The sequence below is a fragment of the Heloderma suspectum genome, chromosome 4 (genome assembly GCF_057233095.1).
Source record: "Heloderma suspectum isolate Gila_16-S chromosome 4, 16-S_ref, whole genome shotgun sequence".
Taxonomy (NCBI): Eukaryota; Metazoa; Chordata; class Lepidosauria; order Squamata; family Helodermatidae; genus Heloderma; species Heloderma suspectum.
In genome coordinates, this window is record NC_139461.1 from 143,375,559 (window position 1) to 143,395,096 (window position 19,538).

The following is a 19,538-nucleotide window of genomic DNA, read 5'->3' on the forward strand; positions in this document are numbered from 1 at the left end:
CATTACACACCACGAGCTGTGTTTTTACTAGGCATGTTGTATTGTCTACAATACTATCCTAGCATTTTAAAAATGCAACAACTCTGATTTTTCACCAGAATGTTAGATGTGTAACTGTAAATAGAATAGATATTTCTAGTGACTTGCCAAGAAAGTTGATTGTAGTCTTTTACACTGTAATAAGACTGATAAAATGCTTTAGTATTGTTCATGCTTGTAAAATAAATAAGAAATTAACAGCTTAGGCTGACATCCTATACCCACCTACTTGAGAGTAAGCTTTATTGAAGTCAGTAGGACTTAGCTCTGAGGTGACATGCATAGGGTTGGCTGTCAGCCCATGTTGTGGTTGGGGGAATACTACCCATTTACAATGTACAAGCTTTAAAAGTTTCAGCAAAGAATGGCATAGAATTTAAGAGTCCTCTTAATCAACCATGTTCTAAAAGCCCAGTACTCATATCATTTTAGAGCGCAGTCCTAAAGCACTGATGCTCTATGGACAGAAAGTTCTGATCTCGGAGCATTCCGTCTATCCCATGCTCTACGAGTCAGAACCACACAGAGTGAGTGGAGTGACAGAGGTTTTTACAGCCTCCCGTTCCTCTATTTTGCTATTTAGAGCTAATGGGCCTCTGAGCCTATCCAGCTTACTCAGTCACCTTGGGATGGGAGATGCAGAGCCTTTAGATCTTGCAGATCCACATCTCTCCATCTCCCTCCATGCTCACCAGAATGCCCTCCTTTCACCCTCCCTTACCACTTCCAAAGATGCTGTTGCATCCTTGGAAGAGAAGCTGCTGCTGTGTTTTCTGGGGTGGCTGGGAGTGTGTGCGTGAGAGTGTAGAAATGACCACTTCGATTTCCCCATCCTACAGCCACAGGAGGGGAAATCTGTCATATTCTATGATCCCTGGGATGCTTTCCCAGGGACCCTAGGATTGCTCTCTCAGGTAACAAATGCTTTAAGCCATCACAGTACCACAACTGTAGTATGTTAAAGCCAACAATTTCCCTTAACATTTAAACTTGGTTGAAAAGAATCGTGGTTGTTAATGTTAATTTTACAGTTTGAAATTTAACCTCAGCTATGGCATTTAAAACGAAAACAATTGGCACTTGGAAGCTCAGGTTAATTTATTTTAATTTTTTTTTAAAGCCCTAGTCAGTTTGTAAAAATTTCAGCAGGCAGCATTTCATTTACATTTAGTTCATTCTCTTCATCCTTTTATTGTATGTATATATAACCCCAACTTTTTTTGATGGACTTGCCAGTAGAGTAGAGTATAAGTGCATAGTTTACAAAATGTCATGGTTGCTAGGTCGCAGTAACAAATCAGCGGTTCACTGTTGATAATCCATACACTTCTTGAATTAAGTATTTTGACTTTTTTAAAAATAGATTTTCATTTTCCACTACAGTTAGAAAAACGGAAAGCTCACAGAATTTAACTTCAGAAACTAAGGGAATTATCAGCAAGGAAAGTACAGTCCAAGAAGTAAGTTGGAATAAAGAGGTTTACAGTGCATATAAAAGTAAGAGTATGTTTGTGCTTTATTATATCCAAAAAGCCTTTTAAAAGGGTAACTTAAATGGAAAAGTTTCATCAATTCTATAAAATAAGGAAACTGTGACTTGAAGGGAAACGCATGAAGAATTTGTTCATTTGCACAGGTACATGCAGCGTTCATAGTTACATAGTTATTTCATAGTTACATTAAATATTGTGGGATTGCTCGCTTATTCAAAGTTGCTGTTTGATTTAGGTGCAATCCTATGTTTAGGTGCAAACCTATGCATGTTTATACAGAAAAAGAGTCCTACAATTCCCAGCATGCCCCAGCTAGGAGTTGTAGGACTTTTTTTCTATCTGAACATGCATAGGACTGTGCCCTAAAGCTCTCTTTTATTTAACTTTTGCCCTGGTCTCTTCTATGTTCTGAGGAATATTCCATGTGCACTGTAGGGGTTCCCTGTTGTGCATATAAACTAGAGATGTGACGGCCCAGAAAATAACCAGAAATATTCAGGAAAAAAACCCAGTTTTCCTCTGTGTTCTTTTTACAAGGTGCCCCCCCCCACTTGGAAACTTGAACAGTTTTGGATTTATGCAATATTTTATTTTAAAATAAATAAAATGTTTAAGACAAGGTATTCATATATTGCTACCTGATTTATGCCCCCAAAATGATTTCTAAAAAAAATTATAGTAGACTTTTATAGGGAGATTAGAGATACAAAATTTCTGGAAATGTTGAAACCTGGGGTTAAGGAGATTTTTTTAAATTCTCTCTGTAAGATTCCCAGCACAGTTATTTCTTCCAGTTCTTATTAAAATTATTGATGCAGGCTACTCCAGCCTGGTGCTCTCCAGATGTTTTGGACTTCTACTCCAGCCAGCTAGACAATGGTCTGCAATGCTGGGAGTTGTAGTCCAAAACATCTGGAGAGCACCAGCTTGGGGAAGGCTGATCTAATCTACCTTTTACTGATAGACATTTAGGGATTCTCCAAGTCATGCTCAGTTTCCCAACAGTTTCCAAAGGCTCCTCCTTCCTCAGCTGTCACCACCACCCATTCCAATAAGGCTGTAGAGGAAGATGAGAGGGGAAGCAGGGCCTTTCCACCAGCCGTGCTAAAAGTCTGCTTCATTTTTTTCCTCTTCCCTTCTCATCCCTTTTTCCTTGTGTGTCATCTTTTTAGATTGCAACCCTCCAGGCCGGGACCGTCTTATTTAACTGATTGTTTGTAAGCCCCTCCAGGAGCCTTTTTGGCTGAGGAGTGAGATAAAAAAAACCACTGGAATCACCATATCATAGCCAATGATTGAATGTGCATTCTTGGAAATTTGGTTTTTGTTTTGTTTCTGGGCTTGTTCTGGTTAGATGCAGTGAATGTAGTTCTAAAACCCACGTGTAAGAGAAACAGTGTAGGTTATCCCATCACTGCCACTACATGTGATGGAACAACATATGGGTTATACCACCTACGTTTCTTTAATTAAAAAAAAGCAGCAGCAACAACTTTGAGGACACTCATTGGGAACTCACTGCTACCATTTTTAATAATGTTCCCAATTAGACCTCACCATTAGGGAATGTTGTCTTGGCTGTAAAACGTTTAACTGCTGCCACCAAAATAAACCCTCTATACCTAAAAGAAGCTTGGGATTGACACCACCACTAGAGATAATACTTCAGAATGAACAAAAATTAAGCTAAATAAGCTCTCAATAGCTCTTCCTTCAGACCATATTTCCTAAACTCCACCCAAACCAATTCCTCACAAACAAGAACAGATGATGTATACCCATCTTCAGAAGCACCCTTCCTCTGCCTTCAGCAGTTCTTGCTTCTTCTGGCTTCTAGGATGATTCAGTTGTTTAAGGGACTACTTCCTGACATTTCCTCTGGTCAGACATCTGGTGCTTTGAAATGGAAAGATCATAGTGCTAACGAACAGAAGGCATTATGTACTTATTCTGTCTTTTCTTATTTAATGGATTTTCTGTGGTAAGAAAAAAGATGGGAAAAGCTATGGGAAACCATGGGAAGGCTATGAGTGGAATATGATGTTGTCTGGAAACCCCTCCCCCCATGAATTTTTGTGAATGAGGCAGAGCAATGGCACCATAAAAGCCTTATCTGGAAGCACCCATAAAATAGGAACCTAAAATGCATTCATATATATATAACATGGTTTGTTTATAAAACTACCATATTTGGTATATTAAATGTTTAAAAACCCATCTGTTCTCCTCCAAATAATTTGGTTGAGTCTGTAATTGTGAAATGTTTTGAAGAAAAAATTATTTGGGATTATGTACCTACATTAGCTGTTGATAATTTAAAAAATGTATACTATACAGTGATTGGGTTTCTCTTGAAATTTTTCATGCAGGCAAGCAACACTTCAACTGAATTAGATCTCAGAACAGACATGCAGCAGTCACATGGAAGTCACATAGAAAGAGAAAAGAGTGAGTTTCAATAGAACACATGTTTGTTATTCTGTCAGATTGATTTGTGGTAAAACACGTTGATGTCACTAATTGCATCTATAATAATATTTTATTTTTTAATTATTTCAGTTACCTTTTGAAGAAATCTCATTTCGCTGAACTATTTTATTCATTACATTCCTTTATGTAGGTGAAAGTATTAGCAGTGATACTTCCATTGGATACAATAATGAAGTAGACATCACTTTGGCTCCCTGGCAAGCATGTGAACAAAACCATGATGTCAACATGCCAAGTGATATTTCTGATGATCCAGATGCACGCCACTGGTTGCACCTGAATCCTTCAGATGCCACCAATTTAACAGGTATCTATGTTCAAAGAAGTGTGCTCTGTGTGTACGTGTGTGAGTGAGGGAGAGAAAGAGAGAGAGAGAGAGATGTTTTCTTGTTACACAAGAGTTGATAATCAATTAGGCTGAAGACAGAACACAGTTAGAAGGCCCAACTCTTTGTGGTGGGGATTTGTGTTAGCTGCCTGAGTTCAGTCTGATGGCAAGCGACTAATCTGAATCAAAACTGTACCAGAGAAAGGTAAACCTCTTTAGGCTTTCTCTTACCCTAATAACATTCTTCATCTCTAGAAATCGATTTTTGAGAAATTGCTGTGTCCTTTATCTACAAGCACAGCATACTTGTAGATAAAGGGAAGGCCATGAACATTAATTCCTTCCATGCACACCAGTCAAAATCTCCCCTTTCCACCTCTGCTTTGACCTGTACAGAGGTTCACCATGTTCTTCTCTTCCCAAACACTGGGTTGGGGATTGAGGGGGAGAAGGGGAGAACAGATTGAAGTAAGGGAGTATTGTGTATGTCATTCTCACTTTTTGCAAATCATTTTGTGTGTGTTGTTCCCAGTGTCCCATTAAAGTAACCCCCTCAGGTTGGACTGAAAAATTCATGTGTTCCATAGTCATTCTCATTTCAAATTAATTTGAATTTTTTGGCATACGTGGGGAATACACTCCCCAAAATATAGATTTTGCTGCTGTATGCTGACGCAACTTCATGGGCTGCCTTGTTATACTGAATTATACCTTGGAAGGGGACAAAGCCTATTAGTAAAGTGAACAACTGGTTTGAATCAGTCTCGTTCTTTTGATAAAGCACACAGCGCATGATTTTTTTTTTTTCATAGTGGTGTAGTCTAATCACAATATTTCAAAACTTAACTGAGTAGGCATCAACTTGTGTGCCGACAGGCTAAACTGTGGGCTTCAAAGGCAGTGCCTTTGTTAAAAGTACTGATGTCCTGTGCTGTCAAAGGTGCTGAAGACACAGCACGCAAGGGAGAGAAGACCAAATTTCAGATCGAAATGTTGCAATGGACTGCTCCCCGTTCAAAATTCAAGCTATTCCATTCCACTTACCCCACACAGTTTTCATTCTCCTCCCACAACAATCAGTCAGCGTTCCATGCCGACTGAGCATACTCAGTTCTCATTGGACTGTTTTGGGGGGTTTCCCTCAATGTTTTTCCCCCTAAATATTTCTTTGTACTTCTGCAAGCCTCAAGGTTCCTCTGAGCCTGTTGAGACCTCCCTCTTTTGTGTGGATGGTGCTGTTTTGGCTGCATAAGGACTAGCCCTCAGAGAATTGAGGCAGTTATATAGGAGAATGCTTTTGTCAAGATAAAACAGCAAATCATGGTCCTCCTGCCTCTCCTCAGGGTGGGGGTCTCATGCCTTCTCATCCTTTTCAGAATACTGCCTGGCCTGCGCTTAGCACACAGTTAAAAAGGTAAAGGTAAAGGTGTCCCCAACCAGTCGTGTCCGACTCTAGGGTGTGGTGCTCATCTCCATTTCTAAGCCGAAGAGCCAGCGCTGTCCGAAGACAATTCCGTGGTCATGTGGCTGGCATGACTGAACACCAAGGTGCACGGAACGCTGTTACCTTTCCCACCAAAGCGGTACCTGTTTATCTACTTGCAATTTCTTGCTTTCGAACTGCTAGGTTGGCAGGAGCTGGGACTGAAGACGGGAGCTCACTCCGTCACGCGGCACTCAGGTCTCGAACTGCTGTCCTGCCAACCTTCCGGTCTGCAGTTCAGCATCTTAGCCACTAAGCCACCGCAGCCCCATAGCACACAGTTGCTGCTAAGTCAATCTTGCTTAGTGGCAAGTCATCTCTTATTCTCCTTATTCTGAAGTACAATCTCAGTATTTTTCTCTCCAGATCAAGGTGTCAGGGAGCCAATTCTCACATTAATTAAAAATCTGTATCTTTTTAATACAAGGAAAGTTATGCTCATCTACAGAAATAAGCTTATATAAAATATGTTAAGAACGATTCCACACATACATCTTGGCTGCTGTTTCCATGGCAGGATGTGAATCCACCATGATTCAAGAACTTCGCAGAACTATAGAGCTATAGTCTGGTTAATTCTCCTACCTGTTTGATCCCTTGAAAATATAACAGGGAAGTGCACATCCCTTTTGGGGAAGTCTGTAATAAGGGAAGCTTCTGGTGTGGGGTTGGGGGATGTGTGCCTTTGGAGCAAGTTTCCCAAAGGGATGTATAACAGTGAGCAGGGTAACTGCTCAGCACTCTCTGTGTTCTCCCATTGGATTTTTCAAAAGTTTGTTTCCCTAGCAAATACTCTGTGTGAAGTGGTTTCTAAAGTTTGTCTGATAAATAGGATTCTTTACCTTTCTTTCTTTTCTATAGTACTTTTTAAATCATACAATCATAGAACAGTAGGGTTGGAAGGGGCCTACAAGACCATTGAGTCCAACCCCCTGCTCAATGCAGGAATCTAAGTCAAAGCATCCCTGACAGATGGCTGTCCAGCTCCATCTTGAATACCTCCAGTGTGGGAGAGAGAGCCCACCCTGGGTAATTGGTTCCACTGTTGTTTTGCTCTAACAGTCAGGGAGTTTTTCCTGATGTTTAGCCAGAATCTGGTTTCCTATAACTTGAGCCCATTATTCCATGTCCTGCACTCTGGGATGATCAAGAAGAGATGCTGGCTTTCCTCTCTGTGACACCCTTTCAAGTACTTGAAGAGTGCTATCCTGTCTCCCTTCAGTCTTCTCTTCTCAAGGCTAAACATGCCCAGTTCCTTCAGTCTCTCTTCATAGGGTTTTGTTTCCAGTCCCCTGATCATCTTTGTTGCCCTCCTCTGAACCCTCTCCAGCTTGTCTGCATCGTTCTTAAAGTGTGGTGCTCAGAACTGGTCCTAACCAGATGCTGAGTATGATGAGTCCTAACCAGTGCTGAGTAGAGGGGAACTAGTACTTCATGGGATTTGGAAGCTATACTTCTATTAATGCAGCCCAAAATAGCATTTGCCTTTTTTACAGCCACATCACATCGTTGGCTCACATTCAGCTTATGATCTACAACAATTCCAAGATCCTTTTCACTTGTAGTATTGTTGAGCCCATCTTGTAACTGTGCCTTTGGTTTCTTTTTCCTAGGTGCAGAACTTGGCATTTATCCCTATTAAATGTCATTCTGTTGTTTTCTGCCCAGCGCTCCAGCCTATCAAGATCACTTTGAATTTTGCTTCTGTCTTCCAGGGTATTAGCTATTCCACCCATTGTTGTGTCATCTGCAGATTTGATCAGCATTCCTTGCACCTCCTCCTCCAAGTCATTAATAAAAATGTTGAAGAGCACTGGGCCCAGGACTGAGCCCTGCGGTACCCCGCTCATTACCTCTTCCCAGTTTGAGAAGATTCCATGGATAAGCACTCTTTGAGTCCGATTCTGTAGCCAACTGTGGATGCACCTGAGAGTTGTTTATCTAGCCCACTTTGAGCTAGTTTGCTAATCAGGATATTATGGGTGACTTGGTCGAAAGCTTTGCTGAAGTCGAGGTATATTATGTCCACAGCATTCCCGCAGTCCACAAGGGAGGTTACCTGATCAAAAAATGAGATCAGATTCATCTGGCAGGATTTGTTCTTGACAAATCTGTGTTGGCTTCGAGTCATCACTGCATTGTTTTCAAGGTGCTTACAGATAGACTGCTTTATAATCTGCTCCAGAATTTTCCCAGAGATTGATGTCAGACTGACTGGTCTGTAGTTCCCAGGTTCCTCTTTTATACCCTTTTTGAAGGTAGGGACAACATTAGCCCTCCTCCAGTCATCTGGCACTTCACCATTCCTCCATGATTTCTCAAAAATAATAGACAGTGGTTCTTCTGCCAGTTCCTTTATTACTGTAGGATGCAGTTCATCTGGCTCTGGTGATTTGAATTCATTCAAAGTAATTATTTGTTCCTTCAATCTGAAGCTGCAGTCTTGCCCCTTCAGCCTGTACTTGGCCTTTGCCAGGGGGGTCATAGACCCTCTTTCGGGAGAAGACTGAGCCAAAGTAGGAATTGAGCACTTCTGCCTTTTCCTTGTCATCTGTTACCATGTTGCCATCCTTATTTAATAGTTGAACCACCATTTCTTTCCTCTGTCTTTTGCTATGCACGTATCTAAAGAAAGCCTTTTTGTTGCTTTTAGCATCCCTCGATAACCTCAGCTCGTTCTCAGCTTTAGCCTTCTTGACGCCATCCCTGCAATTCTGTGCTACCTGCCTGTACTCTTCCTTTGTTGCTTGGCCTTCCTTCCACTTCCTGTATGTGTCCTTTTTTGTTTTCAGGTCATCTCTAAGCTTTTTGTGAAGCCACATTGGCTTCTTCTGTTGTCTGCCACCTTTTTTTCTTGTTGGAATTGTTTGTAATTGTGCCTTGAGAACTTCCTTTTTTAAAAACTCCCACCCATCTTGGACTCCTTTTCCCATTAGATTCACTTGCCATGGGACCTACCTGATCATTATTCTGAGTTTATTGAAATTGGCTTTCCTAGAATCCAGGGTATGCATTTGGCTACACTCAGCTTTTGCTTCCTTTAGAACCAAGAACTCAAGTATAACACGGTCGCTTTCCCCTGGAGTTCCTCATGCTAGTTCCTACTTGGCAGTTAATCACCCTAGGGGGGTTCAGATTCCCTCAGTCATGTGTTCTTCGTATGTGTGAAGGGGTTGCGTGGCTAGCCCCATGCTAGCATCGATGCGCCTGCTGGCCACACCGCCATCATATATACATGTGGGATGAATGAAAAGAGGCTATGTACACAGTGGCATGCATACATAGAACTCCACTATGCAAGGAGGGATCCTGATTGGCACAGGATCCCTTCTTGGTATTGAAGAACTCTGCTTGTATATGCTGATATGTGCATAGATCCCCTTCTCTTGTAAACCAGTTGTCTGGCTGGTGGGGGTATGTCCACTGGCATGTCCCTGGTGCTATCGGTCTTCAAGTATGGTCCCACAACCCCCTGATGTGTTCTTTACACGCATCAGAACCCTGCCCCCCTTATGCAGGTCTATTTGGGAGCACGATAATGTCCTTCCTATTCATATTTATTATCTTGCCAAGCAGTTTTCCTAGGGGTGCTGCATATTCCTCCTTATGGAACAGCTGGAAACCCTCAGACATCTGGTAATCCGGAGGGATTAGAGCAATTCTTGACCCTTACTGTCTGAGATATAATGTTGATATTATAACTCTTTGGGGATATGTTGCTTTTGTGGCACTAGAGGGTGCTGAAAACCCACTAATCAGCCACTAGGTCTGAGAAATACTATAATGAATGAGTGCATCAGCAGAAAATCTTGCTATTCAGAATCTCCAGGTTTTCCTGTGTTTGTTTTAATAAGTGTCTTGTTTGTAACTTTGATTAAATCTGTTTTATTACCCTTTTTGAGTTTTGTAGATACTTGTTCTAGAATCATATTAAATATGTATGTGCCAAACTTCTCCAGTGTAAATGTTGGTGTTGGAGTGGAAATGTGCTCCTATAGAAATGTGTACATGTTGAGCATCAATTGTACTATATTAATCACTCAGCTTTTGTGAATGTGATATGTTCAATACATTATGTGCTGACCATTTAATATTGAGTGAGAGATTTTCTAGCCAAAACCTTCAAATATTTATTGTGACAATGCTGGATGGACAGAAAATGTGAGTTAATTAATTGTGACTAATTCTACTAACAGAACCCTATCTCTTTTGTAGCGGTAGAAAACTATAACTGAGGGTTTCTATTTGTTGGTACAAACTGAAACAATGTTAACATGTTATGTTGGATCCCACCACCACTACCTTTAGCCACCCCGTGTTTGTTTAAGGGGAAGGGGTCCCCTTCTATTTCCTCATACAGTGGTGGGAGACCTTGTGCGTAGCTGTTGAGGAGGTGACCATGGCTGGTGGCTGCTTCCCAGAGTAACTGTCGCAGCTGCAGGGACCTTGTGGGCTAAAATGTATAGTGGCTTGATTCTCTACCTTTGGGGCCAGTCAACTGCTGCCTAGTGTGGTATAATTGAAATGTGCTTGATGTCCGGACTCAGTTCCTGGTAGGGATGTATGGGCTGTGCAAAATCCACTCCGTCTGTGTTTCGCGGATTGTCAGGTGCCTTTTGTTCCATTGTCTGCCCACGGACGGATGCGATTTTTTTTTGTCATGTGGAAAAATATGCAAATAATTACATTATTTACATAATTTACCTTTGTACGTAACATTTAGCGTATTGTCCCCTATTCTGTTCAACGTTTTCTCAGCAGAAACTTGCGTATTTTCCTACAAATGTATATGCGTAAATTTGGGGAAAGTAAAAAAATCACCTGAAAGTCCATGGACTCTACGCAGCCTGAGGGGGTCACTCCTCAGCGGATTCTGCAGGTTGGATTCTTAGAAATCTGAGCTTATTTTAGTCCATCTCGAATTTCTCCAGCATCCCTAGTTCCTGGTTTTCCAGATTGCCTCTTAATTTAGTGGTGGAGGTAAAGTTCACATTGGAGGAGTTTGGAGTACTTCCAGCTCAAAATGTCTCACTCTAATATGCAGGAAGCCCAGACCCCTCCAAATTGGGGCCAGGGCTCATATTGCCTAATACTGGGGTTTGCCCGTTGTTTGGGATTCAGTCCCAGGGTCAGCACTCACCTGCAGGGGGAGAATCCCCCAGAGAGATAGAGGGTTGAGCTGGCTGCCATCTCTGCAATTGCAAGGCAGCTGCCTGACTCTCGGCTTATGAACTGTTGGGTGCATCATGGGGGGAGGTGATGGCAGCGGACATATTGCCACAGCAGTGGGACTGAACTGTCCATTCTCTGATGCCCCAGATGTCTTGTGAGATGCCGAAAGGCCTCAAAATACATTTGTGGTTTTAAAGGGAGGGAGGCAAGGGGCAGCTGCGGAGGCTCACCTGGTATGTCTGTGCAATCAGTTGTGAGGCAGGGGACAGAGGAGTGTTTAGGATGCTGATAACCTGCTCCCCCTCCAGGTCTGAAGTCCCAGACAGGCCTGAGGTTAGCAGCTGGAGGTGGATTTGGAATGGCCTGTTTGGGCCGCCCTGTCCTGACACCATGACCAGCACTGTCAACCACAGCTGTCATCCACCATTTCCTGCCCCTTTCCTTCTCCAAACTTCTCTGGTGGTGTGGCAGTGGCAGCTGCACCATTCTGTCTCTCTCTGTCTCTCCCCGTGTGTGTGTGTGTGTGTGTGTGTGTGTGTGTGTGTGTGTAGTGGGTGGGAGGGAGGGAGGGAGGGAGGGAGGGAGAGTTCTGTGCTATACTATGGGAAGTATAGTTTTCCGAGGCCCCCAAGTATGGATTCAGAAGCCCTAGACGAGCTATATTCCCATTATTCCTTGTGCCTGGACTACTGCTGTTGTAACGTTCTCAGTGCCAAACAGAGGCATTTTTTTAATCACATCTAAATGTTTTGAAACCAATCTTTGAGGCCATGCAGGAGGGAGCTCTCTTGGAATTCTCTGCTCTTCTGTATTGTTAATTTCTTCAGGTGCTGTCCTTACTTGCTAATAGTTGTAGCATTGTTACCACCAAAATGTGTTTTGTATCCCCAGCTGGTGACCTTCCCAGAAAGGGTACATACGGCATCACATTTATTTGTTTGTTTGTTTGTTTGAAAGCCAGTTCCCAAGATTTCATCCCGCTTCAGTATAACGAAAAAAGAAAACCCATGCAGATAAAAGCAGGCTTGACTCTCAACAGCTGGGGTCACAAAGGGCAGAGAACTGGTTTAGCTCCTAACTCATGTGTGTCTCCAAGTACATTCTTTTACTTTTCTCCACATAAATGAATAGCTGCCATTGATTCTTAGGGGAACAGTAAAGCATTTTACTTGGGTATGCTGCAGTGACGACAAATCCTGCCTTCCATCTCTGGGTGGCCTGCCCTCAGTGACAGGGACCCAATGCAAGAGGCAGAGGATTTTGTCTACAGAGCACACTATGATGCCTTTCACTACACATCCTGCTGCTATAATGTGCAAGTCCTCCATTTTCACATGTTTTGGCATTTTGTTAATAATTAATACTAATAATTTCCTCTTCTAGACAGCAGTGAATTCCTTGCTGATGATTGCAGTATAATTGCTGGTGGGAATCTTATAGGCTGGCATCCTGACTCTGCTGCTGTGTTATGGCGAAGAATATTAGGAATTCTTGGAGATGTGAACAATATCCAGTCTCCTAAAATACATTCCAGAGTTTTTGAGTATCTCTTTGAACTATGGTACAAATTAGCAAAGGTAAAGTTGAATTCACTTTGTCTAATATGAAGCTAGTACAATAATGTTAACTGCTGAAATAAATAGAACAAGAAATCATATCAACTGTATGTTCTGTCCAAAAAATTTAAGAATAATGCTGGTTTAAACATTTTAAGGCCTTTTTCAACCATCTGTTGGAGCTATAGTTATGGTTTTAACATTGACACAGACTAATTTTACTGGAGTGTGATGTGTCCTAAATAAACTTGGAAGGAGAAGATCCTGAAGCACCACTGAGTATGGCCTATGATAAGAGTTTATCTATTGTGCATTCATAGACTGTACTCAGTGGCGCTTCGGGATCTTCTCCTCCCTGGTGTTTTTTGCGCATAGCACCTTTCCCCTCAGTTTCCTAAATAGACTTTGAACTGTCCGCCAACTTTAATTTTTAACCCTGAAAAATTCACTTAACGCTTCAATTGTTTTGTGATAGGAGGAATGGTGGAAAAGTGCTTTCCTCGGTTTAATTGGATTATAGCAGGGGTGTCTAACTTCTTTCTTCTTGAGGGCCAAATTCAATTTTGAAGAGGCTTTGGGGCTGTATCCCAGTGGCAGGTGATGCGGAAGGCAAAATGGGGGTGGGGCAAAAGGGGTGAGCCAAATTACCAAAAATACCAGCATTAAAGCTCCTTCAGCTAACACAAAAGCCAGAAAACTACCAAAATATTGATGGTTGGGGGGAAAGGGCTGGGGCTGGGGCCAGAGAAAGGGGCATGAACATCTGGAGAACCTCAGAGCGCCCGATTTGGCCCACAGGTGGGCTGGATTTGGCCTAGAGACCTGAGGAGCAACAATAATACATCACCAGTGTGAAATTGAAATAAATGAGAAACTAAAATAAGAGAGCACTTGCCCCCGGTGCACAGTATAACTCAAGGCATCTACAACATATAGAGGTGGTAGCTTATTGGGCCTTCTTCAGTAGGAGAGGAGGCTACATTTGCTACAGCCCCTCCAGTTTCAGGACCTCATTCTTAGGGGTCTTCTACACAAGGCTGTTAATCCATTGTATCTACTTTCGATTTCATCGCAGGATCTGCTCTACACAAGGAGCTTTTCCTTTCCTGCGTTTCCACTACGTAGCCTCTAAGTGGCGCAGTGCTGTAGCACAATAACACAAGTACACAAGTAGGAAAATAGGTTTTCTTTTGCGTTCACAAATAATACTCCATTTTCCCCGCTCTAAAACCCCCCAAAAAACCCCAGTGAAAGTGCTCTTAAAAAACAGAAGAAAAACTGGAGGAACATGATGTTGTCTAACGAAACCATACACAACCATGAGTAAGAAATGATGAATGCACAATAAATGCTTTGTGTAGAAAAGCTCACAGAATAGCAGAGAAGAAAGAGGAAATTTGGTCAGTAGTGTGGAGGAAGAATATAATGTGTTGCATTTATATCGTATGAGGTGAAAGAAGAATATGGTCAGATTGTAACTAGTATAGACTGCCTTATGTCTCAAGCACCTTCACCTTTAATCAAGGACCCTATTGAGTTTGTGATTTCACGAAGGAGCCAGAAAACAAAGAAAGTTGAGTCTCTAGACCTTACATTTAAAAGGATAGAACGAAGAATGCTATTCATTTTAGTACTTCAACATTTTGTACTAATTCCTTGTGTTTCTTTAATTTAGATAAGAGACAATCTTGCTATCAGTCTGGATAACCAATCCACTCCCTCTCCTCCTATTTTAATTCCACCACTCGGAATATTTGCATCATGGTTGTTCAAGGTAAGTTTTTTCTAATGTTTCAGAATACCAGCATAGTTTGCTGAATCATTTCATGTACCATGGTCTGGACCAATCTCATTTGTATTTTGTTTTTGTTCACATCCAGTCTCATATTTTAAATTCCCACATTGATTTTTAAAAATGGAGGTAAGAATATCTTAGGGTGCAATCCTATACATGTTTAGATGGAAAAGGTCCTACAATTTTCTGCATTTCCCAGCCAGCATGGTTGGCTGGGGAATGCTGGGTGTTATAGGACTTTTCTCAGCCCAAACATGCATAGGATTGTGCCTTAACTGTATTCATTTTTGCAGCCATCTTGACGAATATATAATCAGAATGTAAGCCTTTGAGTTTCCATTGTTCCTGAATGTATATTGAAAATCTTCTCTTTTCTGTTCTTCACTTTGTCTTTTGAACTAAGTATTTTGAAAGGCTGTCATTTCAGCTACATATAACCACTCTGTAGTGGTTAGACTTGAGGATTAAAATTAAAACTGCAGATTTTTTTTTGCTTTATGCTTCTAGGGATGGACAAATCTGTCAAATCCAATTTTGCTCAGTTTCTTCTTTTTCCATGTTAAGTTTATTCTGTCCTGTTTTTGCATCCATTTGCCATTTTTAAAGTCTACATGAAAATTTGCCAGTAATTTCATCAGCATTTCTAAAAATATACGTATTTTTGTACACACTTCTCAAAGTACACACATTTTTGCAAGCAATTTTCCCCTAAAAGAAAGTGTTTTTCTGTACATTTTTTAAAAATCTGCCAATAGCATCACAGAATTCTGAAAAGTGCAAATATCACCATATAACTGTATTCCAGTTCATGAGTAGGTTCGGGAAATGTGAGTTTGATAAGTTCACATTAAAATGTGAACCAAATTAATTTCTCACCCATTTTACCTGTGTTCTCTCATGGGTAACCCAATAATACAAATTATTTAATGATATTGACACCTCTGAAATATCCATAATGTTTTGAATTGCGTTCTGTTTCTTCATTGCATTTGCCGTGGTCTATCAGATGTAAAGAAAAGCCTGTCTGACCTGATTTCACATTAAGTCAATTCCTGGGTTAAACAATCCAGGAATTGGTATGGCCATGTGGGAGCAACTAAGCACATTGCCTCCTGCCCATTGCCTGCTTCCACTTTGTAAACAACTCAGGAATGCCAACAACAAACCATGGATTAATCCAGAGTGCTGGGTTCACACATCAGGAAAGCAACCAAGGAACAGGGCAATCCTAGGTTGCTTCAGAAAGTGGAAGCGTGTGAATGGGCAGGAGCCAGCATGTGCACGCACATGTGTGCTCACAAACAACCCATGGTTTGTTAACCAGGGGTTGTTTGATTGTGCAAACTGGGCCTCTGTGTTGCATTCAGGGGGGTTGGAGTTGATGGTCTTATAGGCCCCTTCCAACCCTACTATTCTATGATTCTGTGATTCTTAGTGCTCTTCGTTATTTAAGTGACCTGCTTTATTAGTTAACTGTCAGCTTGAAATTGCTAACTGATTCTGTAGATAATTTCTGACCCCCTGTGGTAGTGATATCACTTTATATCAAATATATTCTTTGCTTGATGAGGAGGGAGTTTTATGCATCTGATATTCTTGGGTCTCTGTCATTAACCGAACGGACCAGCTTCCATGAACACACAGTGGCTCAGTTAAGATGTAACACTAAACCATAATTTTGGGGGTGGGAGCAGAGGTCCTGTACTTAAATACCCCCTGTGGCAATTCCACATGCACAGTGTGTGGATGGTAAAGGTTTGTATATATGTATGGTGGCTGGTATGTATCTGGAATGATTGACAGGTGAGTATGAGGCTGGGTTTGGCAGAGTGTGGGCAAGAAAGACAGTTTGGCAAGTGGAAGAAAGGGGGAGTGGCTGAGTGAGAATGGAATGCAGTGTGATTGGATGAGAGATGGTGCAGAAAAAGCTGGGGTGATTACTTCTGGAGAGTCAGATCAGTCTGGGAGTAAGGTAGATTAGGTACAGCGAGATAGGTCTGAGATGAGATTGGGAGATAAGAGAGAGAACATCTAGTGAGATAGTCTGTGAGTTACAGAGTGTGTCAGATAGTGTGAGAGAGGATGTGAGAGGTTTTGAACATAGAACTAAAAGCAAGAGTTATGTTGTGTAGTTTATAGGTTTGCCTTATTTTAATCATCATTCCTGGTATCCTTTCCTCATCCCAACCCAGTTCCTATTTCCAATCTTGTTGTACCAAATAAACCTTTGTTTTCAATTTTAAAAGACAGGTGGTCACAAAGGCCTCAGGTCCTCACCCCCCCACCTCACCTTACATGCTCAACTTCAGTTAGTTAACTACTTGTTTTGATCAAAACATAGTTTGCTAGTTCAGTTGTAAAGCAAGGAAGCAGAATGCATGGGCAGAGTGGCCATGCATGAACACAGAGCTTATTCTACTAGTGCCAAATCATGTTTTGGTGTTACATATGAACTAGCCATGTGACTTAATTGAGAGCAGAAACATTTGCCTTTGTTCCCTCAAATGAGCTATGTAAACCATATTGCATCCTGGCAAATAATATGTAATATCTATGCTAAAGTCCATGTATTTTGGTTGGGGCTTTCATATGATTGACTAAGATTTCTAATCATATTATCTAAAAACCATAAGATTGACTTTTAAATATGCATACATTTGCATAAGAATAAACAATAGTTCTGAATAAAAAAGTGTGTTTCGTTTTTAGATGATACCCGCATGTGGGGCATTAGGCATTCTTTTCTCCCCTGTGTGGGAGAGAAGACGAAATGTCTCTAAGATGGCACCTGCTATTCGAGGTTTTTTAACATTATAATATAAAAAATAAAGAGTTTATAAAAACTTACTGCCGATAAATCAACTACATGTTGCATTTCTATGGCTGCATCTGAATTTTCATGCTTCTGTGTAATGTAATAGTTTGAGGGGTTTGCCTGTGTTGTTTACAGATCTACCAAACAGCCAAACTTTAAACCAGACTTTAAACCAGCCTCTCAAAGCACGTTACTCTTCAAATAGAGGAGATCAACTGGGATGCCATTTGAAATAAATAAAAAGGGTGTGCACCAGTGTGCTTCAGCTTCACTCATCAAGAGAACTTCCAGAAACCTTTACTTGTCTGCATGTAAAAAATGGAGAGGGATGGGACCAACTCTCAGAGGCTCAGTCATTAAATCTGAAGGTTGCATCCAATGTTGCCCTCCCACGAATGGAAGGAGCCCTTCCATTTACAGAAGGGCTTTCAGTCTAGTGGAGGCCTCCATTAATGGATTGTTGGAAGGCAATTCACTGCTCCCCCCTGCAGCTCTCCACCTCACACTACCTTCCATGTTGTTCCGGGGGCCACCCAATGCCCTGGAGCAGACATTCTGGGGGCTGCTCGCAGAGGGGGAATCTGCAGAAATCTCTTCCCTACCTTGTGTTAGTGGAGGCTTCTGTGAAGATCAAAAGTCCTTCTGCTTATGGATGAGCAACATTGGAGGCAACCCTGTTTCTTTCTCATAGATGTTTAAACCTCATGAAAGTCAGTTTGGACTGTGTTATCGAGACTATCACTAAAACCATCCTTTTATCTTTTTGATGAGGATGCCTTGAACAGTTGTTCTAGTTTTACATATTTTAATATATAATTTCTGATTATTTGACAGCTAGAACTGATTTATTAAACTCTTGTTCTTTTAGGCTACAACTTTGCCGGATGAATATAAGGAAGGGAAACTTCACGCATACAAACTGATATGTGCTATGATGACTAGGCGCCAAGATTTTGTGCCAAATCCTGACTACCTGGTGCATTTTTATCTTGTCATGCACACTGGCTTAACTAGTAAAGATCAGGTACAAGTATTTTTTGTTTTGTTTTGAACACTGAATTGCAATTTATTTATCACAATTTCCTGAGTTCCTTTCCATTTAAGAAAGGGCTTGTGGTTCATTGGAGGATCCTGCTGGTAGAGAGAAGGTGACTTTCAACTAATTTTTCCCCAACCTGTGGATCAGATTTGGGGGCAGCACAAAGGGCTGCAGGGAGAAGGGGAAATTAGTGGTAGTTGCCTCTTCCCCCTTCTGCCAGCAGGAGTGTCCAGTGAGCAGAAATCTACTCATGGGATGCTCACTTTGGTAGAAGGGAGCGCAGGACCTTAGGCAATGTCTCCTCAGTTGGTAATGAAAGCAAAATAATTCAGACCTCTCCATCAAAAATGGCCTATAAGTGTCTGTGCCATTATTGCCATTGTTTCATTTTTATTTAATCCCATCTGCGAGTTACATGCTGTACAGAACTTATAAGTGGCATTTTTTTCTACCCAAAAAGCTTATCACCCAGGCTGTTTAGTCTCTGCATCATCCTACCTGTGACTAGAGATCTGCTGGGGAGACCCTTTTGGTTATACCATCACCCGACAAAGTCCAGACTTCTGGAACTTGTAATAGGGCCTTCTCAGTGGTGGCACCCCAGCTGTAGAATGCCCTCCCCTTGGAGGTCAGACTAGCACCAACACTGGTTTGATTTTGGTGGCATGTGAAAACAATTCTTTTCTACTAGGCCTTTTGATTATCATATGGGCTTATGTATCAGAGCAGGTTAGTGAAGAGTGGTGTATATTGAATTTGACACTGACTGATGTTTCCATATTTGATTGTATTTTATAATAATAATAATACATTGTATATTGTCACTGACCTGGGGTCATTTTATGAGGCTGGGCAGGATAACAAGAAATTACAAATAAATAGCACATAGGTGAAGGAGAGGGTTAAGGTTGGTCATGAGTATCACAGGTTAGGTAGAAGAAGGTTGTTCAGTACAGAAAATATGAGTCTGCAGAAATTCAAGGAAACCTTTCAGAAAAAGCTGGATTTTGAGAAGAAGTTTGAAGGAATCGAAGCAGGTGGCACATTGGACAAAGAGAGTGAACCAGTTCCATGATGGCCAATGGTATAGTAGCAAAACAGCAAAGGTGAAGGTAAGACGGGGAAAGAGACAAAGGGGACCATGAGCAGAAGAGCTTGTGCAGAGTGCAGCGGAGGAAGAAAAGACGATTAAAAAGAGATGCAGGATAAGTTCTACACAAGCTTAAAAAGAACAAATGAACAAATCATGAATAAGGTAAATGAAGTCACTTAGACTGGTGCTATAAAACAGAAGTTCAGCCAGTTCAGCTAATAGAATATGCCTTTAT

The 19,538-nt window shown here is 41.4% G+C and overlaps 2 protein-coding genes across 13 annotated transcripts in view; both read left to right on the forward strand.

The window, feature by feature from the left end:
- The window catches only part of LOC146347486 (uncharacterized), a 185,626-nt gene that overhangs the window by 135,374 nt on the left and 30,714 nt on the right, over positions 1 to 19,538 (forward strand). The gene's annotated exons all lie outside the window — the stretch shown is intronic.
- RALGAPA2 (Ral GTPase activating protein catalytic subunit alpha 2) overlaps positions 1 to 19,538 on the forward strand; it is a 280,593-nt gene that overhangs the window by 90,769 nt on the left and 170,286 nt on the right. For all 12 annotated transcript variants that reach the window (XM_084850724.1, XM_084850733.1, XM_084850725.1 and 9 more), the window contains 6 exons: positions 1,423 to 1,499; positions 3,902 to 3,980; positions 4,153 to 4,329; positions 12,389 to 12,582; positions 14,237 to 14,335; positions 18,040 to 18,195. In XM_084850724.1, coding sequence (XP_084706850.1) covers positions 1,423 to 1,499; positions 3,902 to 3,980; positions 4,153 to 4,329; positions 12,389 to 12,582; positions 14,237 to 14,335; positions 18,040 to 18,195 — 782 coding nt within the window. The remainder of the gene's footprint in view (positions 1 to 1,422; positions 1,500 to 3,901; positions 3,981 to 4,152; positions 4,330 to 12,388; positions 12,583 to 14,236; positions 14,336 to 18,039; positions 18,196 to 19,538) is intronic.